The sequence below is a fragment of the Crotalus tigris genome, unplaced genomic scaffold, assembly GCF_016545835.1.
Source record: "Crotalus tigris isolate CLP2741 ecotype Arizona unplaced genomic scaffold, ASM1654583v1 scf7180000018916.1150873, whole genome shotgun sequence".
Taxonomy (NCBI): domain Eukaryota; kingdom Metazoa; phylum Chordata; class Lepidosauria; order Squamata; family Viperidae; genus Crotalus; species Crotalus tigris.
This window is the reverse complement of record NW_024097271.1, coordinates 718,355-744,748: the sequence shown is the minus strand read 5'-3', so window position 1 is coordinate 744,748 and position 26,394 is coordinate 718,355. Positions and strand designations below refer to the sequence as shown.

Below are 26,394 nucleotides of genomic sequence, written 5' to 3'. Positions count from 1 at the left end.
ACGATACATCGCGACACGTCAAGTGACACAGCGAGTTTGACACCCCTGGCACATAAAATCCCTAATGCTTTCCCTGGGAGATACAAATTTAAAGACAGAATTTGACCTTATTCTATAACAAAAGGGCAGCAAATTGAATAGCTACAGTTGCCTCTATGTAACTGCAGCAAATCTAACTTGAATTTCAGAGTTAAAAAAAAAAAAAGCAAAAATGGATTTCAAGTTGTATTTCGTTAGTTTCTTTGATAGCCTTCATAAACTCAATCCAGCTCAAGCACAGAAGAAATTGTCTGCCCCATCATGAACAATCTGCTTAGTCTTACCTCCACATTTTCTTCTTTCCTGTCCGCATTTACGTGAATAACCTGAGGAAAACTCAAAAAAGCAAATTGAGCACTGTACTTCCACAAGCGATTTAAATGGGTCTTGCAAAGGAGCCATACATGGTCCTGTTGCAATAAAAGGAAGATGAATGAGTCCCAGTGCATGGTAGATTGTCCATTAAGTGAAGTATCATTACAAAGATAACATCCATGGTCAGCATATTGTCTATCATACCCAGTACCTATCATGTACATCATCACATACAATAAAAATCCAAGTATGAAACGCTTTATATGTTTTGGGAAAGGAAAATCTGCATGTGCCAAGAAAATTGCAGGCAGGGATAAGATTAGATAGAATTTTGTTCCTTGGTCATCTTCTTGTATTTCCATATCTTGCAACCATCAAATTCATGAAAGCCTCCAAATTCACAAAAGCCAGAGAAAACCTAAACACCAGTGTTCTTATATTGAATGATTAGTTTTAGTTTGGTAGACTTTTTTTTTTTTACATAACTATCCAATTTCATATAACCATATCCCACTTTCACTATAATAATAATAAAAGTCATAGGATTGTAAGATTATCGGAGCAATTCAAATATGAAATAAAAAGAAGTCAGAAGAACAGTGATGCAATGCAATTATAAAATGAAGACTTGTACTCAAAACCATTTTGACATTGCCATGCTGAATGATTTTCCATGGTTTTCACCGACCAATGACTTTGATTAGGTGTATTTATTATGGACGAGGTATTTTTCAGAATGAAATCATTGTTCACCAGTAGATCTACCTTTCTATTTTTCTATTACTCCAGTTATATTAGTTACTTTAAAATTTGCACTTAATTTATATTAACACTAAGCAGTTCCTTTTTAGGTGGGGCTATCCTACAAAGATCCATAAAAATTAACACAAAGTGTTTTTTAAAAATATAAATAGAATTAAACCCAATGTCAATAAATGAAGTTTAGCAGTGACAGGAATAACAGAAGGGTGAAAAGTGCCAGGGGTCCTAAGTACACCTGTCTGTAAAGAAGATATTGCACTAAACAAAGACCCTAAAGAGTTTTAAAAGATCTTCACTGACTTAGAAAAGAAACTAGCCATTTTCTGTACGAACTTGCAAACCTTGCCTGATCTGCCTCCCTACACGTTGACAAAACGTGATCGATGAACTTATATTCTTCTTCCACGTTGATACAGTCCTGCATAGGAGCACGCTTCAGGCGTTTGGTTTCTTGACTATAGCTTTGTTTGTTGCATTCAGTTAAACCGTCAACATCCATGGCTTGTGTGGTATGGCCAGTTGTAACATGAGGATGTGAATTATTAACTGTTCCATCCTTAATGTTTGAAGTGGATGACCAGATGCTTGGAACTGGACACTTCTTTAAGTGGTTTTGAAGGTAGAAGACTTGGCGTCTTTAAAGAACAAAAAACATATGGAAATCAAACTTAGTTTGAAGGACTAAGCTCCAACTTAACATAACCTACATTTTGTAAATAATGTCTGAGTACAATAGCTAACACTCTGTGAATTCCCTGAGAAAGCAATAAAACAATATTTGTATCATTTTGTCCATCTGTCAGCAGAATTTACCTTGCTGACAGATCATATTCTCATTACTACTGTATTCTTCATACATCCTCAACAAACTTGTTCTAGAGCAGCGGTTCTCAATCTGTGGGTTGCGACCCTTTTGGGGGTCGAACAACCCTTTCACAGGGATCGCCTAAGATCATCAGAAAACACATATTTCTGATGGTCTTAGGAACCGAGACACCTCCTCCACCATTTGCAGAGAGAGGGAGAGAGAGAGAGGCACTTTCGCTTCCCTTCTCTCTCTCTCTCAGGTGGACTTACCCCCTGCAGGGCTCCTGATTGGCCCTGTGCCTGGGTGCCCCACCCCCTGGGAGAAGCACGGCCAGGGCCTCGTGGCCTTGGAACCGCCCGGGAAAGCCCTGGGATCCCTGCTGGGAGCGGCCCGCTGGAGGCTCCGTGAGCGGGCCAGCCCTCTCGCAAGCCGTAGCCCAAAGGAGACCATCCCCTGCGATCCCCAGCCAGCCCGGACCATTGGACCCGCTGCCCAGGAAGGCGTGCCAGAATCCAGGCTGCCGGGAAGGAAGAAGGAGATTCAGCAAAGGTAGGAGAGGAGAGCCGCCTCCTGGGGCCCAGCGCTGGCAGCGGCTTCCTTGCCATCCTCTTCCTCCTCCCCTTTCTCTTGCTGCCCCCCAGGCGGCTCGGGCTGGCGCCGGGGCAAGAGGGGTGCCGGGGGGGGAGCAGCTGGGCTGGCAGAGGGGCTGGCGGGCCACATGGCACCAGACCCCACCGCGGCTCCATCAGATGGGCGGAGGGTGAGGCCGGGCAGCACGGAGTCCCAGTTGGGGTGGCGGCAGCGGTTTTCTCACCCTTCTCCTCTCCTTCCTCCTGCTGCCCCCAAGGCGGCTCAGGCTGGCACCGGGGCAAAAGGGGTGCCTGGGGGGAGCAGCCGGGCTGGCAGAGGGGCTGGCAGGGGCGGCGGCCAGGCTGGGGGCAGTGGGGACCCCCAATGATGAACAGTGGCCGCCGCTGCTGGAGCCACTGCCTCCCGCCCTGCTCCCCCTCCCCGCCCGCTCGGCTGAGGACGCAGCAGAGGCCGGGCTTGGGGCGGCGGGGAGCCCCAATGATGCTGCCATAAGAGAGGAAAGAGAAAGAAACAGAGGAAAAGAGAGAGGAAAGAGAGAAAGAGAAAGGGAGGAAACAGAGAAAGAGAGGAAAGAGAGAAAAAAAGAGGAAAGAGAGAGAGAAAGAAACGGGGAGAGGAAAGAGAAAAAGAAGAGGGAAAGAGAGAGGAAAGAGGGATCGAGAGAGAAAGAGAAGAGAGATAGAGGAAAGAGAAAGAGAGGAAAGAGAGAAACAGGAAAGAGAAAGAGAGAAACAGGAAAAGAGGAAAGAGAAAAACGGGAGAGGAAAGAGAAAAAAGGGAAAGAGAGGAAAGAGAGAGAAAGAGAAGAGAGAGGAAAGAGAGAAAGAGGAAAGAGAGAAACAGGAAAAGAGGAAAGAGAGAAAGAGGGAGAAAAGAGAAAGAGAAAGAGGAAAGAGAGGAAAGAGAAAGAGAGGAAAGACAGAAAGAGAGGAGAGAGAGAGAGAAAGAGGGAGAGAAATGGCGCTTCTCCAACCAGCCTGGGCAGAACCGGCGGAGCGGCCTTCCTGCCCCCCTCCCCTGCCAGCTGGATGGGGGGTTGGGGATCACCACAACATGAGGAACTGTATTAAAGGGTCACGGCATTAGGAAGGTTGAGAACCACTGTTCTAGAGGCTTGGGAATTTAGAGGAGGAATACAACTTATCACAAGATACCAGAAAGGAAAACCTGGCTTGGAAAAAAAGTGCATCCGATTTGAAGGGGTAACTGTCATTTTCAATCCTTTATTATTTAAATTTCCTTACCTGTGATACCATAACGTTTCATGCCCTGGGTAAGTGTCAATTAAATCAGTGCAGAGCCCTATTTCCTCTTTCAGATACAGCGAATGATCTGGCTGTTGCTTTTCCATGCAAAAAGCTTCTGCACCTTCATCTGCCTCATCTTTTGGAAAACAAGATGTTTGTTGATTGGTTGGATGATCACATAACTTTATAATACAATCAGTCCCAGTTCTGACAATCAAAGATTTTAATAAAAACTGACGGTAGTGGAATCCACTATGGTCTGAAACATGCATGGAAACCCAGCGTTTAGTGGAAGAAAGTTCATCGAGAAGAATCTGAGAATTAAAAACATAATAAAATGAAGCATTCAGCATAAACACTAATCAGCTTTCACCTTCAAATTATCTTTTATGACAATGTATTCTAAACTATTGCAAGGAGTCTAAGATACACACCAAACATGGAAAAAAACCCACATCCAAATTAAAAACAAAAGCAAAATTTACACAGATGCTAACCCAAACATATTTAATTATTCGGGAAAGGTGAGCAATGAGAAATCTGAATTAGCCTAGGAGGAAGGAAAAGCACTAAATGATGTGGATTAGTTTCTACTTCTTCCTAACCACTGCTGGTATATCAATTTCTCCTGGCATAGGTAAAACATACTATTTTCCCACCGCCACGTTCCTTTATCACAACTGGCAATGATGTCTAGAAGTTGCACATACATGCACCCAATCCTTAACCAGTACTACTTCCATTTATACTGTGTGCACAATTATTAGGCAAATTGCATTTTGGAGGAATCATTTTCTTATTGAACAACTACAGTGCTCTTGGTCAATCCGAAATGTTAATAAACCTCAAACCTGAATATAAAATAAAAGTAAGGTTTCGGCTTTCTTAGGAAAATATCTATGTGTGCATAACTATTGGACAGCTATTAGTGTACAGAATTAATATGCAACTAAACAAAAAATGAAAATTTGCCCATCTCACTCATTTGCACCTGTTAAAGTGAGAATAATAAACAAACAACTCAAAATGTAAAAATAACATTTCCGACATTTCACACACAAAAAATGAGTAACCAGTATAGTCACCCTTCTTTTCAATAACAGTCATAAGCCTTCCATTCACGGACTCTGTCAGTTTCTTGATCTGTTGACCGTCAACATTTTGTGCAGCGACAACCACAGCTTCCCAGACACTGTTCAGAGAGGTGTACTGTTTTCCTTCACCATAAATCTCCCACAAGTTCTCAATAGGGTTTAGGTCTGGTGAGGAAGGGGGCCATGTCATTATTCATTCATCTTTAAGGCCTTTACTGGCTAACCGTGCATTGGAGTACTTCAGTGCATGCAATGAAACATTGTCCTGCATAAAAATCATGGTCTTCTTGAAAGATGCAGACTTTTTCCTGTACCACTGCTTGAAGAAAGTGTCTTCTAAAAACTGGCAGTAGGTTTGGGAGTTGATTTTGAGTCCATCTTCAACCTGAAAAGGTCCAACTAGCTCATCTTTAATAATACCAGCCCATACCAATACCCCACCTCCACCTTGCTGGCATCTGAGTTCGAAGTGGAGTTCTGTGCTGGTTACTGATCCAGCCATGGGCCCATCCATCTGGTCTGTCAAGAATCACTCTCATCTCATCAGTCCATAAATCTCTGAAAAATCTGTCTTCAGATATTTCTTGGCCCAGTCTTGCTGTTCCAATTTATGGGTCTTGTTTAGTGGTGGTTGGGTTTCAGCCTTCTTTTCCTTGGCCATGTCTCTGAACACCTTGTACTTCTGGGCACTCCAGGTAGGTTACAGTTCTGGAATATGACAGTACTGAAGGATAATGGGTTCCTGATAGCTTCACGTTTGATTGTTCTCAAATCTTTGGCAGTTAATGTGCATCTTTTTTTCTCAACACATTTCTTGCCATTCTGTTCGCAACAAAATGTTTGAGGGTTCACACCTCAATATCTTAGCACTTTCAAGAGTGCTGCATCTTTTTGAAAGACTTTTTACAATTTTTGACTTTTCAGAGTCAATTAAATCTCTTTTTGGCCCATTTGCCTGAGAAAAAAAAAGTTGCCTAATAATTATGCACACCTTTATATGGGTACATATAGGCCACACTCTCCCTCATTACACAAATACACATCACCTGATATGCTTATATCCAATAAACATTCAAGTTTATACAGCTTGAAGGTAGAAAGTATGCATAAAAATGATGATATGGTCAAAATACTCACTTGCCTAATAATTGTGCACACAGTTTATGTCCCTACTATACTTGATCTAGAACATAGGTACCAAACTCACCATGTCACGTGACATGTCACAACGTATCGTGACATTTTTTGCATTGTGCGGTCTCTGTATGATGCAACTGGCTCGTAGGCCGGCAGTTTGACACCCCTGATCTAGAACTATCTACCCGCCCCATCAGGGCCACCAGTTATGGCCCACTTACACTTTTGTTATTACATGAAATGCAACATCTGCCCATTCCAGGTCCTTAGAAAGGACTCCTTAGGTGACAAAAATGTTAAATCCCAGTCTAAACATCTGGCTGACTATGCGACCAACCATACTAAATATAGTAAGAATATTTTCCTTTTAGATTTTAAGATGGATATGACAGGATTCCAACGGATTCACAGAATTCACTTTAGAGGACGCTCTGGATATTTCTCAAAAGGGTAGAACCAGCTGTTTTGTAACAGGCATTTCTGTTTTTGTTAATAACATATTTTGAAAATTTTGTGAGCAAGATTCCAGTTGTTTAATGTCATGTTAATCCATCACATCAACTTAAGTTTAGATAATCTGAAAGGTACTCATAAATTGAACTATGGTGTTTCTAAAGTGTATCATCTATTTGAAATTATACTGATATATAATTTGCATTTTTACAATGCACTGTTTTGACATATGCTTTCCCCTCTACTTTTTGTACCTTTGAGTCAATGTTGACTCCTGGTGAATGCCTGGACTAGTCCCTGCAGTTTTCTTGGCAAGATTTTTGGAAGTGGCTTGAGAAAGAATAGCAGCCCAAGGTCACCCAGTTGGCTTTGTGCCTTAAGGTGGGACTAGAACCCATGGTCTTTTGGTTTCTAACCTGGTGATTTAACCATCATATTGGCTCTCATATTTAAATTTAAGATCTTAGATTGTAGAAATGAAAAGAAATGGCATTTAAATATCTGCTGAACAAAATGTAGTAACAGTAAGGATACTCTCATTTCGAGATGGGCTCCTAGTTACTTCTTTGACAAATCTATGCCATTTTGTGACATAGAGGGGGGCAACATTACAAAAGTAATTTCTTCCAGAATGTTTTTCAACTTCTCAATTTATCTTAAAGCTTTGGAATTCCCCAACGCAGTGGTTCTCAACCTATGGTCCGTGGACTCCTGGGGAACCGTGATGTGATCACATGGGGTCCACAAAGACTTAAAGAAATGTTATGATTTAAATCTTGAATTAAGTCTTGGGGGTCCGTGGCCATAGTTTGTGGCCATAAAAAGTATTTAAACGGGATCCATGGTGAAGGCAAGGTTGAGAACCATGAATTCTAGGACTAAGCAGGCTTGCTTAACTTCCAAGCTCAAACAAGAACGGTGAAGCCCTGCCATCATCCCATGTTTATTTTCATAGAAGCCTTCATTTTCACCCTATTTTGCTTTTCTACTGATTTCTGTCAAAAGAGGTTAGAACTCAGCTAACCTTCAGCTTTAATCTATTTTTTTGCATGAATTAGATCAATTCTTTTTATTATTTTCTTACCACCCCAAACACTTGCTAGTCATACTTAATTGAATTCAGCGCAAATATTTTCAAAAAATGTGCCATCAAACACATGTAGAACTTCTATTGCACCCATACCTTTGTATTGAGCTTTGCCAAATTCTGTAACACCCAGATACGATGGGACCAGGCATTATAGTTACTTGGATATCGTCCAGCAGCGTCACAACAAACATCCATTTCTTCTTTCACCAGCCGCTGTATTTTTTCCGTGGGTAATGCTTCTAAGTTCCCTTTAGTCACAAGAGCGGGCAAGGAGTTTTCCTGAATTAAATGTTGCAGAACCCATCGTCTGGTTATGCAGAATTAAAAGTGCAAGAGCCAATTTAATGAAAACATTTTTATTCATTATGTCATTAAATTAGTTCTTAATACAGCATATAAAGATATTTATATTCTGCCCAGGGTCACTATGAGTGAGTCAGCCGGCCATATAAATATTCTTAATAAATAACAAAAATATTTGAAAAGAAGTTCAATTACACTGTAAAATATTATCTATGATAATGAAATTTTTTGGTTAATAGTTCCAACCAATAAACTCCTGTTTTATGGCAATACGTCCTTTAAAAACTGATATTCAAATAAGTTCTGAATACTGACCATACACCTATTCAATCCCAAGCTTAGAATATCATGATTTGAACAAGCCACATACAGATGCATAAACTCCTTTGTTTCAAATTATTTCATATGCAGAGCAAATATTTAAAACTATATACACAAAATGCTGGATTGTTCCTGGTTCAGTGTGATGGTTAGTTATGGCTTCCTGATTTATTTTATTGCTCGTTTAAAGGACTAACAAAGGAGTTGTTAACAAAGGTTAACAATTCTTGTATATAACAGAAGTAAAACAAATCTAAATCTCTAACCTAAGGTATATTTTTCATCTTTTTTTCCACAATATTAAACTAATGTAAACTTACTATTTCCTTATAATTTCCTGCTTTGACTTCTTTCTCCTACTTTAAAATTCAGAATTTGTTTTTGATAACAGCTATGATTACAAGATTAATTGGGTAGCTGCAAACAATTCAGAAATATGTACGCACTGGAAATATGTATATGTGCATGCACATGTGCACACACAAACACACATGCAAATACTCTACAGCAAAGACCTGCCTAATGCTTTCCTTTTTTCTCAGATGACATCTGTCACTCAGAGAGATAACATAAATGTGTATTTCAGTATAAAGAAGTAAAACCACACACCTATGAATCCATGTTTCTGGACTTTTTGGAAACTTGGTTAGTGCCAATTTCCCCAGATGCAAGTCTTTAATGGGATTTAAAGTGCCAGACAGTATTAATTCTTTTCTGAAACAAAAATAAAAGACATAGCTATTAAAGGTAATTTGCAGAGCACTTTCTACTTAATAAAATTAATGATACCATTACCCTCTGCATATCTATTTAAACATTAATAAAAAGCATCAGATTTATAATATTAGAACTGCACAACTATGTGCCTGGCCTGAAAAGTCATTACAGTATCAGATGAAGAAGATGGCCAGGAGGATGTATCATCACAAGCAGATACTGTGGTGCCAAGCCATCAGCCAGGATCACTGTACCGTCGCTTGGGCTCAGCAGATATTGACCCAGAAGAGGAGTCCCCTCCATACAAGAATGTGGCAATTGTGCGTTTCTAAAGTTGTGTATTTCTAACTATTGAATATACACACACACACACATGGCAGATTTCAAAATGAAAATTGCAATTAATATGCAAGCAATGCTTCATAACAATATGCAGGCACTCCTTAACTTTATAACCACATTTTCTGTTGTTAAGTGAGATAAGTATGTGAGTTTTGCACTGTTTTATGACCATTCTTGCCACAGTTGTTAAGTGAATTATTTCAGCTGTCAAGTTAGTAACACAATTGTTAAGTGAATCCAGCTTCTCCCATTGACTTTGCTCATCAGATCACAAAAGATGATCCCACGTCCCCACAAAGTTGACCCCATGACCCCATTTTCAGTCCATGGCCATGCCCCCTCCTCAGCATTGCTAATTGTCCCCCAGAGAGTTTTATGTTTCTGTCCTTCCTCTTTAATGGAGAAAGATAATACGTTAACCAACAGCTTTCCTATAAGAACCCTAATCAGTAGAAGAGTAGGATATCGGCCTTAGATTCCTTTGGAATGGGATTAACATTTTAAAAGAGGTACATCCTGGACAAAACCCTCAGTAAAGGATGTGGCAGGGAGTGATGTCTCTTATTGTGTGCTACTGGCATTATTTTTACTATTCAGGACACTATGATGCAAGCGTTATTTGCATCCTCCATCTTCAAGAAGCATAAGTGGGTTCAAATGTGAAATCATTTGCTGTTGCAATATTAAACTATGCCATCTGCCATAAGGCTGTAAAAAGAGACTCTTTACTTTTGCACAAAAATCAGACCAAACACCCTGTTAAATCCAAGTAGGTAACACAATCCTCCCAAAAGCAACGCACATTTAGCACAGACCAGGGCTTTTCAACCTTTTCACAGACTGTACCACTTTTAGGACATGACAATATTTTGAATACCACCAGTGCTTAGCAAGGCGTCAAAAACTTGATGACTAAAAAAAAAAAAAAAGGGGGGGGGGATTTTGGACTTTACTGGTTAGATTCATTTGTTGTTATAGAAATGGCTAGTTTATAATATTATGGAAAAGTAAAAAGTTGAGGTTCAATGTTAATGCTTCCTTCTACTGCAACAGAGGAAGTCAGAAGTCAATGCCTTTTCTTTTTCCCTTCTCCCCCTCACTTTTACTTTTTTCTCTCACCCTTTGCTCACAAAAGCCCCTCTCTCGCTCTCACTCACTCACACTTTGCTCGCAAAGGCTCCTCTCGCTCTTTCACTCATTCACACTTTGCTCGCAAAGGCCACTCGCTCTCTCTCATCACTTCACTAACAAAAGCCTCTTCTCTCTCTTTCTCCGTGTGCTTTTATTCCTCTCCCTAGATACATGCTCCTTTTATGGCTTCTCCTCTCTCCGCCCTTCTCCTCCTTTTCTCTTCCGGGTGTACCGGAAGCTCCAATCAGCATGTAGCCGCATGCGCAGATCCCAGGGCTTCCGCAAAGCCTTGCAGCTCTGGCTGATCTCCTCCAGGCCTGTGTGGCGCCGCTTTAGCTCATTCCCTCCCCCGCTACACTTGTCTATGGGTCGCGTACCATCTGCCAGGTGCTAAAGTACCACCAGTGGTATGCATACCACCAGTTAAAAAGCCCTGGCATAGACAACCAAATGTTTCCTATAGTTCTCTTTTACCCAGGTGATATTACAGATGGTGTGGTATTACAATTCATTGAAAAAAGCTATGAAGTTACAATACAAGAGAAGACAGATTTGGTGATACCTACTGTATAGCAAGACAACATCGACGCTAGATATGACCAAATGGAATAAATTAAATTAATGGAAACCTCTTCCACTGAATTTTCAGTGCTTTTCTTAGTGATAGCTATTCTCCTAATTAGAGCTACTTCAGATATCACTATTTTCTAAACTCTTCCATGTATTAAAATGTAGAAATGAATGAATCTGGCTGCATGGCATTCATGCAATACATTAGCAAGAGGGTGCATCTGCGCCTGACAACTGGCAGGGCTGTCATATAACCTGCTAAGTGCATTCAGAACATAGAATTCAATTTCTGATGTGTATTTATGCAATTCTTCAGCTAGTTGAAGACTTCATATTAAATAATTCAGGCCTTATACGAATAACATTAATCATTATTTGCAAATTATTTAAAAACTGGCACACCAAAATTACGAAACTAAAATTAAACTAAGATGTAAAAATGACATTTTTACAAAATATTCTATCAATCTACTTCAGTAGAACATGAAACTGAAGTATGATTTATAATATGGAAGTTTTGATTATTTCCCCCATTTCTCAGTAAAAATGATTATTCCTTAAAACACTTGTATTAGTCATAATTAGCATACAAAAATAAAATTTAATACAGCAAGAAGTGAATGTTAATAACCTCTTGGGAGGTGAATGGAAAGTGCAGGATCTGCCTTCACAGTGGTGATCAGAATTTGAAGTGGGAGATTACAGATCATACCTGAAGACTTAGTGAGAAAGCATGTATTTAATCCATCATTGAGTTATTTTATTACAAGCAGCAAAAGCCAGTGTTGCAGGATTCAAATTCAATCTTTTCATTCATTTAATTATCGTGTTCTGCCTTCATGCCCGTGTTCATCTTTCACTGGGCAGCTTATTCAGCATCTCCTCCCAACCTTTAATATATCTCTATAAAAAACTCAAGAATAATTTAGAAGTGCAGAGTTCTGAGATATTTCAAAACATGGCCTAATGCAGAGGTCCCAACCTTTCTGGGCTTACAGCCCGGAGGGAAGGAGAGCATGTTTCAAATTGGTGTGCATGCATGCGCGCACACAAATGACACCACACACAGTGGTGCAGCACTAGCGTCCCCATTTGCGCATGCCTAAGCAGGCTGCGCACACCCGCCTGGCGCTAGCAGCCCCATTCGCGCATGTGCAAACAGGCCACGTGTACCTGCCTGGCGCTAGCGACCCCCTTTGCACCTGTGTGCATGTGCAAACGGGCTGTGGGCAGTAGCACAAGTGGTGGGGAGTGCATGTGCACATATGCGTGCACTGGCCAGCCATTGTTGTGGCCCGCTGGACTCTCCCAAAATATATTTGAAAGGATAAATGTTAGGGACTTATGCTGGAGATTTAAAATATTTTAGGTTAGCTACTTGGCTGCTGCTTTTTGTACTATCTATAGTTTCCAATGTCATTTTCAACAGTTCCATGTAGAACATGCTAATGATAATCTAATCTTGTGGTCATAAAGACAAAAATCACAGACCCCATGGCATCCTGGTCAAAAAAGGGGAACCACCAGCACACTAGCCTTAGCTGGACCAAGGCTTCCCAGCTTCAACCTGCTATTGTAGCAGACATGAGTCCAAGAGAACCTGCTCCTGCAGAGGGAGTGCAATCCCAATATAAGCACCATTTCAGAACCAAAATATTTTTGAAGAAACAATAACTCCAATTTTGCTAGGATTAAGCCTGAGCTTGTTTCTACTTATTGAGACTTTTAGCACTAGGTTTATATCTTGCAATATATATCTAAATTTTACCCACCCCCCCGTTTCTAAAAAAGATGGGTGTTTATAAATTTGTATACACATGAGAACAAGGAGGCAGCATTTGGAAGTGACTCAGGTAGATGTCTCTCAAATTCACCAATGTTTAAGGAGGAGGATTACAAGGTATAAGCACAATCAGACTTGAAAGATTCTGTTGTTATAGCCAGGGCTTTTTTTCTCATAGAACGCCCAGAACAGAGTTCCGGCACCTTTTTTGGATGGAACCTTGTAGGGTAGGCAAGGCGGATTGTATGACGTGTGTGAGTTCTGGCACCCCCCCCCCCTTTTTTTTTTTTTTTAGAAAAAAAGCACTGGTTATAGCTAATCTCAATAAAAGTATTTTTAGCTTTCCAGTGGAAATGATTTCCTGCTCTGGTCTACCTAGCATGGCTGACAATTTGTTTTGCATATTGCTTTGAGAGTTTTATATTCAAAAGCATTAAAAATGCATATTGCTTTGAGAGTTTTATATTCAAAAGCATTAAAAATGTTAATAAAATATAATATTGTACAACTATCCAGATATAAATGCACATTTTATTACACAGTTGAGCAGATACATTGATTTAAAAATAATTATACATAAGATTTTCCGTAATATATAATATATACTGTTACTCATAAGTAGTCTTGTGTGAACTTAGAGAAGAAAGGAGTCCATGAAATCATAATCTAAAACATGAGGCTATCAGCAAAAGTCTTTGTATGTGTATTTGCTAATCTTACCTTACATTCCATGCAGTAGTGAAATCTGGGTTCAGCAACAACAAGGTACATGTGATATCTATCAACTCTAAACAGAGATAAAGAGGATTAAATATTTTATCAAAAGGCATATATACATTTATGGTGCAATTTTTTTTAGCATTATACTTAATGTGTGATACATGCTTTGTTATTTGCATAATGTTGACAAGATTTTTATCCCTTTCAAACCCTCTGAAGTTGTAGATGTGGAACATTTATCCAAAATTATGCACCAATTATTCTGTATCAGAACATCTGAAATGGCTAATGATACTGGGAGTTACAGTTCAGCAATATTTGGGGGATTAAAGGTTCTACATTCTGACTGTAAGCAGAAGCATCAGACACTATGTTAGCAATACAATAAATGATGCAATTAATGAATCAGTTTCACATGAAAAAGGCCCAAAGTCCATCAAAATCACATTAAAAGGAAAGAAGGAAAATATTCTTTTTCAGTTGAAACTTAAAAGCTTCCCCACCATGCAAACAGCTTTTCTTGTATTATAGAACTCAATGCCTTTGGGATGCAGGTGCACTATGAAAACAGCAAACTAAAAGATGAACTTAAAAAGAAAGAAATGAACGAAAAGGGAGAAAAAGAAATATGGCACTGCATGGAGACTTTTGGAAACGGTAACAGAGAGAGCAGGATGTACAGAACAGATGAAGGAAGAATGCTGGCAGTATAGAAAATGACAAAAGAAAACAAACAAATACAATGCAGTCTAGAGGTTACCCGTTATGGAAAAATACAGGGCATGTTATGGAATGCAATGGTTAAAAACAAGAGACAATTGTGTTTAAAAAAGAAAGGTTTTACTTTATAATGGAAAAATCTACTATTCTACAGGTAGCACTTTTAATGCTGCCCTCTTGAGTTAAAAAAATGTAAAAAATGACCTGAGAAATTTCAAATATAACTATGACTTCATTACAATTTGAAATTGCATGAGAACCAGTATGAAAATAACCTCCTATAGTGTGAACTGAAATTGTGGCAGATGATTTCAAAGAAATGATGTTTCTTATCAGAAAATATCCAGCAAAAGGAAATTTACATAAAACAAATACATTTCTACAGACAATTCTTCCGTAAAACATTTCTATTTCATTTCATCTTCTCAATAGTTAGTCAGTCAGGTTTCTAAGCATAGTCTTCACTGGTCTATTTATGGTTTACTGTTATTTTTTTTTAAAGTTAGATGATGTGTACATGCAGTCATGCAAGGTTTGAGCAAAACTACAGGGAGTCTTTATGATTTTAATTTAGATTTTTATTATAAATGTCAGCAAGCAATTTATAGTACTGGGAGAAGTATAGCATCAATTCTGTTTTTACTATATTAATGCATGCAATTTGTACAATGATTATTTGGTGCAACAAGTACATATGTCAATATAAATATACAGAGTGCGCCAAAAGCCAGGGCCCATAGACAGAGTTCTCCAACCTTTTGGCTTTGTGGACTGGGGGGGAGGGGAGATGGTCCCCCTATGTGATGGGCAAGCACATGTAATCCCATTTGTGTGACCACCAGGCACGTGTATCTGCCACTCACGCAAATGGAGTGCATGTTCATGAGGTTGCTCCACTGCTCATGCAAGTGGCGATACACACACACAGCCACCCACCACTTCCGTGGTCTGGTTCAAAAAGGCTCAAGGCCCGGTAGTGGGCCGCTGCCTTGAGGTTGAGGACCCCTGGCAGAGAATTTAAAGTATAAATTATATTAAATGTTTGAATTGGTTACCATTTTCTTTTAAATAGTTCCTTACTCATTTGATGCGTGACCTTTGTACATTCCTAAGTACAGTAACAATTTCTCTGAAAAAATATTAATAAAATATATTTTGATTGGCCCATGAAGCCTGTTGTTTGATACACCCTGAATAGCCCAGCAATAACACCATGTTATCTTTCAATACTACAAGATGTGATAATATAACACTTTCAATTTAATCAGCACTATCAAGATAAAATGCAAAAAAGCAATAAAAATAGCGATACATCTATGTTTATAAAATGTACTAGCATTTTTATTTAAATAGATGAAAGTCAATATAAAATTAAATCTATTTAAACTTTTATTATTAAAATCAAGGCTTGAAATCAGGTCTTGGTTTCCTCAATTTGCATTAAAGAGAAAGAAACGTTCCTTCCTCTCTGTAGCTCTGTTCCTCATTAAATTTGGGGGTGGCTCTGTGGAAGGGAGAGGGAATTTAGGAAAGAGACTATCTATCATTTGGACCATTTCTTTATTCTTTATTAGTTAAGGCTTCTACACTTGCCAACAGGGATAACAGCAACAAATTAGGCATTAAAAAGCAAGTAGTCCCTTAGACATCATCATTATCTCTTTCTTGCTGACAGTAGAAATTAAAATGAAAGATGGGAACTCAAAGGCTTGTTTTCTTTTCCTTGAAATGGTCAAGTTGCCATTTCTAAATTTTATCTTCCCTTGCTTGTAATGTGATAAAACAGTGGTTATTCTCAAATTGCCTCTATTCTCTGGGAATACTGTATTTCAACGGTAGAAAAAGACACTTGAGAGAGGGTGGCTGTTTACATAAAGCATAATGATCTTCTACTGCTATGAATGGTTCATATAAATCAGCTGAAGTTCTTCTAACAAGCACCAATTCGCTTCAAATTCCCCCACTCTCTTGGCAAGTGATCTTCCTCATCTCAAGGAGAGAAGTTTGATTAGATCCCTCTCACTATGGAGTGGCCTAGAACCCTATCATCAGTATTATCTTCTGCTCTTGAGAAATGGGTCCAATGAAGAACTGTTAAAACAAAGGACAGTTATTTTATTCTGGCTGAGTCAAAAAACGGAATATATCCAATCCATCTTGACATGAAATCCTAAAAGGAACTAAAATTCCAACAAATGTATTATTCATCTCTTAAAAAGGCTAGCCAAGTAAACAAAGCCCCTGAGAATAGGAAGACATGGATGTTCAGGCTGCCCGGGAGGTGATCTGTGATTGGATGCATATGGTGGTATCTCCTTCTCCATGAGAGGGGTGGTCCCATCAGCCATGAAGGAGGATGTAGTACAGCCTCTCAAAACACTATTGTTGGTCCCAATAATTAAGTAAAATTTCCATCCAGTCTCCAATCATCCCTTTCCAGGGAAGGTGGTGGAAAGGGTAGTTATGCACATGACCCTAGAACACTGCAACCATCAATTGCCAAATGCCCGAATTTTGATCATAGGACTGTCGGGATGTTGCAATAGTTCTAAGTGTGAAGACCGGTTGTAAAGCACTTTTTTCAGTGCCACTGTAACTTTGAATAGTCACTAAACAAATGGTTTTAAGTTTTAAGACTACCTGTAGCTAACCCACAGCAAATGCTTTGGATTCCTGTTTTGCCAATTTTCAAAGCTTTTTTTAACAGTAAAATTCTAGTTGCTTTACAAGATCATTACTGCTGTTTCTTTAGCTGCATCGCTATGTTTCCAGCAATCATGTACACAAGGTATGCTCTGGAGTACTGATGAGCTAATCATATGCTAAAAGGTCTCCGGATTATTCCACTGATTCTTTTCAGTGTACCAAAAGATTCAGCTATGTGCAATATTAATTGTGTAATCATGCTTTAGATTGCAAATTTGTTGAGAATTCAGAAAGATTCCTCTGAGGATAGCTGGGAATGATTAGGTTATTTTTACACAAGGGTATGGGTGATAAAATATATAGGAGCTGGAAAAAGCTTTTATGACAGCAATGTTTTGTACTTTATAGAGGCACTTACCTTCTTTGTTGAGCCACTGCTTTCTTAGTTTGTAGTGAAGAAGCTTGTTATGGACATAGGGCAAAAGAAATTTGACACACCAGCTTTCCACTCCAAGTTTGTTTTCAACCAGCACTATTGGGCTTCGATTGTATCTGGCTTCAGGGCAGGGGATTAATCCAATTTCATCTCTTAAAATAATAATAAAAATTAGATTAACTATATCTTCCTTTCATCAGATGTTGCCATTTTTTGCATTGACCAAACTTTTTCTATCCCACCCATAACTCTAACTTACTAACTTATTGATAAAGAAGTGCTCCAAAAGAGTTTCTCTTGCAAACTAAACAACACTGTCACACACAGAAGACTCCAACTTGCAGGTCATATTCTTTGCATGGAGAACAACTGAATCTTCAAAGACAGCAACAATATGGACCCCCCTCCCTGATACAAATGACCAAGAGGACACCGTTGAAATACATAGTGAAAAATGTTCATGGAAGATTTAAAGAATTTAAACATCACATGGAACAATACCGAAGTATTCACCAAGACCAAAAATGCAGATCCCTTGCTGTCCGATATGCTACATAGCATGAGGGGATCTAATGTTAATGCTAATGCTAACTCATGGCTCTATCCACTTCATTCTGCCTACCTAATTTGTTTTCCTTCCAATGAAGTAGCCAATTTAAAATTTTCTTCTTGTGTAATTAACAGCATTATCCTATATATGTTAATTTTACAGGACAGTTTTATGGCAAGTGTTCAGAGGATCATAAAGCTGTAATTGTATAAATATTTAATGGAAGCTCTAAAATGTTTTAAATACAGTAATAAAAAAAGCTTTACCGTGTTCTAAATATGCCTGGGAAAGAAAATTTTTCTATATTAGAAAAACAAATAAAATTATCCCTAAAATTGCATAAAATTGGCAGGTGAGAAGTAAATGCAGACTGACCAACCAACCACTAACCCATTTTATAAATCCTAGACATTTCTATTTTCAAATATTCTCACTGAATAAATAGCATTTACATCCTGATAACTTATTTCAGTGTTTTATGTAGTATTATGACAAAGCTCACTATCCAGTTCATTATCCGTGGAAATATCTCAGATTGTATGCAATTTAATTGTCATTATTTGATTCTTTTGATTACTTCATTTATTTCAATGGAAAAATGACAAGACAATTTAAACATGCCAGAATTTGCTTAGGAATAAAAAAAATCATAACCAGAGAGCAGTTATTTTTAATTTTTCTAATCTTTCAAAAAGAACCTGGAATATATAATTGCTAACTCACTTTACCCTCATATTTTTCTTAAAGAGAAAGATATTTACTGAGACTCACTCGATAAATTGGCAAAGTGGAATCTGATTTTTTATTTACTGTATATACACCCCCAAAATTGGATTTGACTTATCCAGGGATGAACTTATCTGTGAGTATGTATGGCAGATTTTTCCTTCAGCTTTTTAAAACTACCCATATAGCCTGCATACACTTAATCTGCCATCTGCAGATAAAATAACCCAAGAATTTTTAACCATACCATGAAAAATGCACCTGCTATATATAAGCCAATTATGAAAATTAAATCATACAAAAAAAATCAAAGTTGTGTTATCCAGGGCAAGCCCATTTTTCATGATATTTTGGTTAAACATTTAAATGTCAGCTTATCCACAAGAATATATGGTATTTATTATTTCAGTGTTGTATATAGCTGCCCTTCTCAACTATGTGAATTTGAGCAGCTCACAGCAATTAAAAAACAGCTTAAAGGCAAAATGCAACCCCCCCCAAGTATAAAAACAATGTTAAAAAAACATACAACACAACCCATAGCTGAGATATATAAAAACCTATCAATAATGAACACAAACACTATTCAGGCTCTACCACAAATTCAGGTTCTAATGCCTGATGGCAAAACCAAGTTTTAAAATGACCAAAAGAGAGATATCCAAAACATAAAAAAAAAAAAAAACCACACACTACACCATCTCATGCCTTTTTAATTTCTTTGGTATGTTATTTCTTATTCGTGTTTCTCTTCTCTGCATAACATAACATATTCCGATTGGGAACACTATGATGTATGGATGCTTCAAAAGTTCAATACACATGACTTCCTGTTCCGGTTCGCGGTGACTCCGGTCGTGTCTGAAGACTCGTCTCCACACTGGCTGGCTTTTCTTCGCCGGTAGACCCCTTAGTGGGTCGAAAGTCGCCCTGGAGGGGCGACCACTGAGGAGGAGGCTTGCTGGTGACTGTGGGAGGGCGGCAGCTTTTCTCGTGGCTCCAGCTATCTCCTTAGGGCTGACGGAGCAAAAGATTGTCCTGTAAGATGGCCGATTACTCTGCTGCACCAGACGAAAGTCACAGCCACATCTAAGCGTGATAGACCCATCGGTTCTATCCGGGTGAGACCCCTTCTGCTCCTCTCTTCACCCTATTCTGTTTTTTTTTTTTTTTGCCTGTAAAAGCTTTGTTGGAATTATTTTCCTGTCTTGAAAAAGCAGCTTTTGTATGCGTGGGAAGAAAGGCGCTGAACAAAAGGATAGAACAAAAATTTTTAAAGTCTACACTTTATTCTTATTTATTTTGGGGTACAGAAAAACTCTTTTCTAAGAGCTGTACTATTATTTTACACTGGAAGATTATTTCTTTTTCCACCTTTTCCTTTAAACGATAGAAAAAAAGGAAAAAAATGGTGGCTGGAAAAGATTTTTTAATTTACTGCGGACATCTAGTGGCGAAAAGTTAATATTGCAACTGCTGGTTATTGTTTGGAGATGAGATGGACTTGACCTTCAAACTACTCTTGAAGAGGAAAGATAAGCTGATGCAGCTGTGGGAATTGTGGGGGTGGATATTGCTTAACTTTTATTAAATACAGCCTCCACTAAAAGAAAAAAGGGTCTCTCTTCAATTACTATTAAAATGGAGAAACCTTATCCACAATTAAACTGTAAACTTATATTGGAAAAGATTTATGAGGCTACTGAAGAAATATGTGCTACAGTGAAAGAGATTACTACAGAATTAAGAGCCAGAAGCCTTACTCCAAACCTTCAAACTGACTTGCAGACTACATCTGACCATTCTATAAATCAAAACATACCAGAAGAGGAATCAATTGAGATTAAAGAGGAATTTATTTTACCTTATAAGCATTTCAGCTATATTTTCGAGGATCAGAAAAATCGAAGTCTGAGATTTGAACTTTTAAAGCAACGAGGCTTTAAGGATAAAAGAAATAGACGCCCAATGCAGAGGATGGGATGCTTTTTACTGTCTCAAATGACACTACAAGCAACAAAGAGAGACCTATCGGCTGAAAGGGAAGCTTTGTTATAGAAACCTGCTTGGCACAAAAAAAAGGCCAGAATAAGACTGAAAAGAGAAAGTTAAAATTATATGTAATGGATCAAAGGCACTGTAGAATTATGAACTGATTTAAGAATTAAGATTTAGAGTTAGAAGAGAAAAATGGGTGATTATTAGAATATATATCTTAAATAGATTAAGAATGTATTTTTTGGAATAATAGGTTTATTATTATAGTATGTTAATTTAGTAAGATGATGTTTTTGTCTGATAATATGGATGTTATTAGATATGATAATTGGATGAAATTTGAATCTTGTCCAATGGACTGAAATGATTTAAGGTTTCTTGTTATCTTAAAGAGATTGATTGATGGATGGATTAGATATGTATAGGATAGACTAATATTTTAATTAGGAGATATATTGTGTAGTGGAAGAAGAAATAAACGAGACTTGTGATAAAATTAAGGATTTAAGAGATCAAGAATTAGAATATATCTGGAAGGGATACCCGAACTGATAACGTGTTTATTTAAAGCTAAATTTGATTATGGTAATTGTAAATTTACAAAGCTCTAAAACAGGTTTAGGATTTATAGAAATTTAAATTAGAAATGGATTATCTTAAATATATTATGCTATTTGAGGGAAATAGAGAAGGAATATTTGATGTATTGATTTGAGTTATTCATATATGGTTTTATTTTTGGATGTTTGATTACCCCAGCACCACGGTGTGTCTTGAGCACTTTGTTCTAAGAATTAAAAAACCAATAAAATTTGTTTTTTTTTTAAAAAAGTTCAATACACACATACATACGCTACACAATAATGCTTCGCTTTTTCCACACAATAAAGCTTATTTAGCTTTCTTAACACAAGTAATCACAAAAGAAATTAACAAACATCTAAGGCAGTGCTTGAATAGAAAAAGGTAAATATTTTCCAATGCTTCATGCACTGGAAACATTTTTTTTTCTGACTAGAAACTTTACTGGATATATTTTATTTAAATGCATTTACTTAATTATTGTTTATAGAATAATTATAGAAGAGGCAATAACAAACCAGTTCTTTATTATACTACATAAAACTATATTGATATGGTTGAAACTAGTGGGTACTCAGACTTAGAATATAAGTTCAATGTCTCATATGAAAGAGAACCTGAAAAGCTATATGAAAAGTAGAAGACACTAAAAACTGAAGCAAGAAAAACTCCCAAATTGTAAACATGATCAGATAGAGAATGAAAGTTTTGGCCAGTAAGACTATCTAATTAATGATTGAAGACAGATTTTCAGCATCAAATGGGAAGGGATTAAATCAAGAATTAGAACAAAAAGTGAAAATAAAATCAAAACAGGAAACGGACAGTTAAGGTAGAGCACTCAAGACTAAACATGGGAGAGGGCCAAACAAGTTTTTTTTTTAAAAAAAATGGGAAGATTATACCAACATCCTGTACAAAAAGCACTGTAGAGTGGTAAAAACATTTGTAAAAAGAGACTATGTTCAGGAACGATCTGATGCAAAGAAAGATTGGTTAATTGAGAAGGCAAAATAATATCAGGAGATTCACTTTGATTTCACTGACTGCAGTAAGGCCTTTAATTGTCCAGATCATGCCAGAAAATGAACGTAAGGCTAATGAAAATGCCAGAACACCTTATTATTCTTCAGAAGTACAGTATAACAAACAAGATGCTACAGTACTTTAAAAAGCAAATCTGAAGAAACAGTGGTTTCACCATTTATCAGTATGAATTATTCAGGGAATGTTAGATGAATGTAAAGAACTATGGAAAAGGGCTTAGACTAGCACATTGTGAAACAAAAATGGAAATTTAAAAACCTGTGTTAATATTAAAAAGCCAAAAGTAATGTCAACTATCATGCTCAGTGAACTCACAGTTGACAGTGAAGAAGTGAAGACAATAGATGGCTTTGTTTTCTTTGTTCCAGAAGAGATAAAATTGAATAGTGTCCTGGTGAAGAAAGTAATTCTGGAGAAGAAGGCAACAGTAAATTTAGACAAGTGCATAAAGGACAAGGATATTCTTATGAAAACAAATGTTGGAATAGTTAGAATAGCAACTTATCTAGTGGTAAAAAAAAATAGCTGTGAAAACTGAAGATAAAGAACCAGAAAAAATTGATTTTTTTTCATGTTTTTCTGATTCATGATTTGGACAATACCACTACAAGTGCTGAGGACTGTACGAAGAATCAATAAAATGATCCTGGCCCATATAAGGACTCACTACTCCCACAAATGGATGATCAGAAAACAGAAAGTCACATACTTTGGGCATAACTGCAAGTAGATAATGGACTAGAATAAGGATGTCAAACTGCTGGCCTGCCGGCCAGATGCATCACCAGGAAACCGTACCCACCCCATTGCCAACAATGGAGAAAAAGCTCCGATATGTCGTGTGACGTCATATGATGTCACGAGTTTGACATGTATGGACTAGAACATCTATTATATTTGGCAACATTAAGGGATGTAAAAGAAGGAGAAGGCAAAGTATAATCAAGACAAGTGGCATCAAAGTCATTAGAACATCAGCTGAAGACCTACAAATTATTACATTGGACAAATCAAGATGGTGGTCCAATTAACTAACTTTAAGACTTGTGGACTTCAACTTCTAGAATTCCCCAGCCAGTCATGCCAAGGTTGTCTGGGGAATTGTGAGTCCTAGGAAACAGGTAATGGCAAACCACTTCCAAAAAATATTGCCAGAGACAATTTCCTCTCTAGGCAGTTGACAGAATTCAAGACCAATTCAAAAACAGCAAAAACAAGAAAAAATGATCTTTAAAATTTTGACCTGTGAACTATCACACATCAACAAGATATTTCCACTAACAATCTATTATTATTTTAAGGATATCCAAAACAAAACTCTTTGTTACCTGAATAATTTTTCACCTGGAACAAGTCAATCTGAGTGGTAATAGTAGCATTTCCAAATATGTATACTGTATTCTAAAACAGGATAATGGTCTTATTGTTATGGACACAAATCCTGTTCTGAAAGACATGTTGTCAGAAACGCATACACCACCCACAGATCTGGAACATTTTGGAACATCCTGCTCCTGGGAAAACTCTCAACTACTTCGTGCAATTCCCTCCTCTTCACCTTCATCGTAATTCCTAATTTCTTTGATTTTGTGACAGAGAAATGACCTGAGTGTGCTGAGCACATATCAAATCCTATTTAGAACAGATTACTGCAAAACTAGATCGACACAGCGATATTAAAAATAGATTCTGTGGTGACTATTAACCTATGGAGCATCCCTGGAGATAACTTAAGAAACAAGATGATTCTTTGGAATGTAGCTGAGAACACGCTGCTCAGATGAAGAGCTTGGAATGGAAAGTTTACCATCCAACTCTGAAAATTAAAAAGCACGTTAATCTTCCCTCGCTACTGCGTGGACACGCAAACTTTCAAAGTTAGCCAGTACCAAATTCACCAGTTCCCCATGTTCAGTTTTCCTCTCTGGCAAACCTGACGTCTCATCGCCGTTCAAAATGCAAGCCCGGGTCATAATGCAAGCCCTTGTCTAAACAAATGCAAAGCCACGAGTTCCATTCCGTAAACGGATCGGATCCCCGGAACTTTAGCTCGTCCCCCCCTCCAGCCTTATACTTTGAAGTTACTCTCTCGTCCAGCGGCAGAAGTTCGACTCGGCTCCCTCACCCGCTGCCTCTCGAAAAGAGAGAAAATCAAGAGAGGACCGGGGGGGGGGGGTAGGGTGTTTACCGGCCTCGTCTCCTTGTTACTATTGAGACAACTCAACCAAGCCCCGCAAGCCCTCCCGTCGAGGAAAGGCAAGGGGTCTCTCGGCGGCGCCGCGTCCACAAGGCGAAGCAAAGCGAAAAAGGGACCCGCGGACGAGACGGCGGCGTCCCGCGTTTCTTTGGCGCGCGCGCGCTCTCCTTCACTCACATGTCCGGGTTGCGCTTGAAGGCGCTGTTGATGTCCTTCACCACCCGCTGCACCAGCACGGCCACCTCTTCCGGGGACTCAGCCATCTTCGGGCTGCTGCCACCGTAGCTGACGACCGGTAGCAGCGCCGCCGCTGCTGTCGCCGTCCCGCATAGGAAGGCCGAGGAAAGCAAAGCGCATCCGGGTCAGAGGCCTCCGCAAGGCGGAGCGCGGAGCTCGGCGAAGTGAGTAAACCGACGAGGAGGGACCGCCTCCTCCTTTCGCCTGACCCGGTCGCCGTGGAGCCTGGACAAACAAGAGGGGAAATGTGGGGGAAAGGGAGCTCTGAAAGATCGATTGCTGGCTCTCAAGCAGGGGAACGATTCCGCCCGACGCCTCGCTTTTCTTCCGCGCTCCGCTATACTTTTTCCACAAGTTTGTTTGTGGGTGGGAAATCTCTCAATATTTTCAGTTAATTATTCGTGTATTAAAAGTCATGAATTGCAGTTTTATCAAGTATAAAACGATATAATTATACAGTTCTGACGCTACCCGTCCTCAGCGTTTCTAGGGTCTTAGCGCCTTTAAAAAAAAATAAATTGAACGAATATGGATGGAATTGGACTACAGTCATTAAGAAGTGAATCCTATTCAGTTTCACTCAGTAGTTCGTATCAGTGCTTAAAGTATTTACTTGGCAACAAATCCCGCTGAGGCTTACTTTCAGATCAGTATGCAAGGAAATGGTGGCGTCTTTCCTTTTTACTAAGCAGGGACAAAACTATTGAGACGCAAGTGTCGTTTAAGCTGCAGTCTTAGAGATAATATCCACTGAAAATAAAGTCTGCAAGAGAAAAAGTAAAAAGTTGGCTCCATGAAATCGAAATAAAGTCTGGTTGATTTCATATTAGTTTTTTTTATTGTATCTATGTGAAATTTCCACCAAGTAACAACCCTGAATATGGATTGAAGTAGATCTGTCATCCAGCAATTTTTGGTGACATTATGGTACAAAAATCTTAATCATCCTGATTATTATTACCTTTGTTCACAGACTATATTATAGTAATTAAAATGTGTGTTTTGCGTCATTTACATTTAAAATTGGGCCTAAGTTTCCATATCTTTCTCTGAAACAAAGTATAAAGCAAAATCTTGGATCTGAGGTAGCATCCACTGAAATTACAACTTTTACCATTAATATAACTGCCATAAAAGTAGTGGGTCTCAAAACCATCATAAAATAAAATTATAGATTCTGGATTTTTATGAGACTCTTATGTTGCAAAGCATATCTATGTTTGTTGGATTTCTGGTAAAAAATAATAAATGTATTGTTCAATGGAATCAACATGGAACAAAAATGAAAGTACCGAATATAGGTCTTTCCAGATCCCCTGGAATTGTTCAAATAATCTCTCCTGAAGGCAACTCTACCCATAACATTCATTTTGATTCAAGAAAATTGATTTGCTCCAATGGAAAGCTTGTTATTTAAAATAGTAGATTAAAGATAAATACATGTTTTCTACATATGAAGGACGTCTTATCAGTGTGCTGGAAAATGTGATGCATATGATATGATATGGTCAAGACTTCAATTGTTCAAGACTTGAATTTTGTTGTATATAGATTTATTATAACATATTTTTGTTTTAGTTTCATTTCTTACTGCTTGTAATTTATTTTTGATTTTGGTTATATTATATAAATATTTACTATACTGCTGTGGTGCAGAGTATATCTGAGACATACTGTAAATCTTCATAAAATTGTACTCAAGATGATGCTCAAATAGCATTATATACAATAAAATTATATAATCTGTATTATGCCCTCTTGTAGTTTCATTCTAAATACTCATTGATTTCAGAATGAAAGAAACATCCTGCATTGCCCTAGTAAGAGACAAA

At 38.2% G+C, this 26,394-nt stretch overlaps 1 protein-coding gene across 1 annotated transcript; it reads right to left on the bottom strand.

The window, feature by feature from the left end:
* Positions 1 to 212: 212 nt before the first annotated feature.
* Positions 213 to 26,273, bottom strand: PTAR1 (protein prenyltransferase alpha subunit repeat containing 1). Its single transcript, XM_039357374.1, has 7 exons — positions 24,503 to 26,273; positions 17,208 to 17,377; positions 13,424 to 13,490; positions 8,770 to 8,874; positions 7,630 to 7,843; positions 3,760 to 4,076; positions 213 to 1,751 (listed from the first exon to the last, which is right to left on the bottom strand). Exons 1-7 carry the CDS (start codon positions 24,586 to 24,588, stop codon positions 1,409 to 1,411), a joined length of 1,302 nt encoding a protein of 433 aa, XP_039213308.1. The 5' UTR covers positions 24,589 to 26,273; the 3' UTR covers positions 213 to 1,408.
* Positions 26,274 to 26,394: the final 121 nt, after the last annotated feature.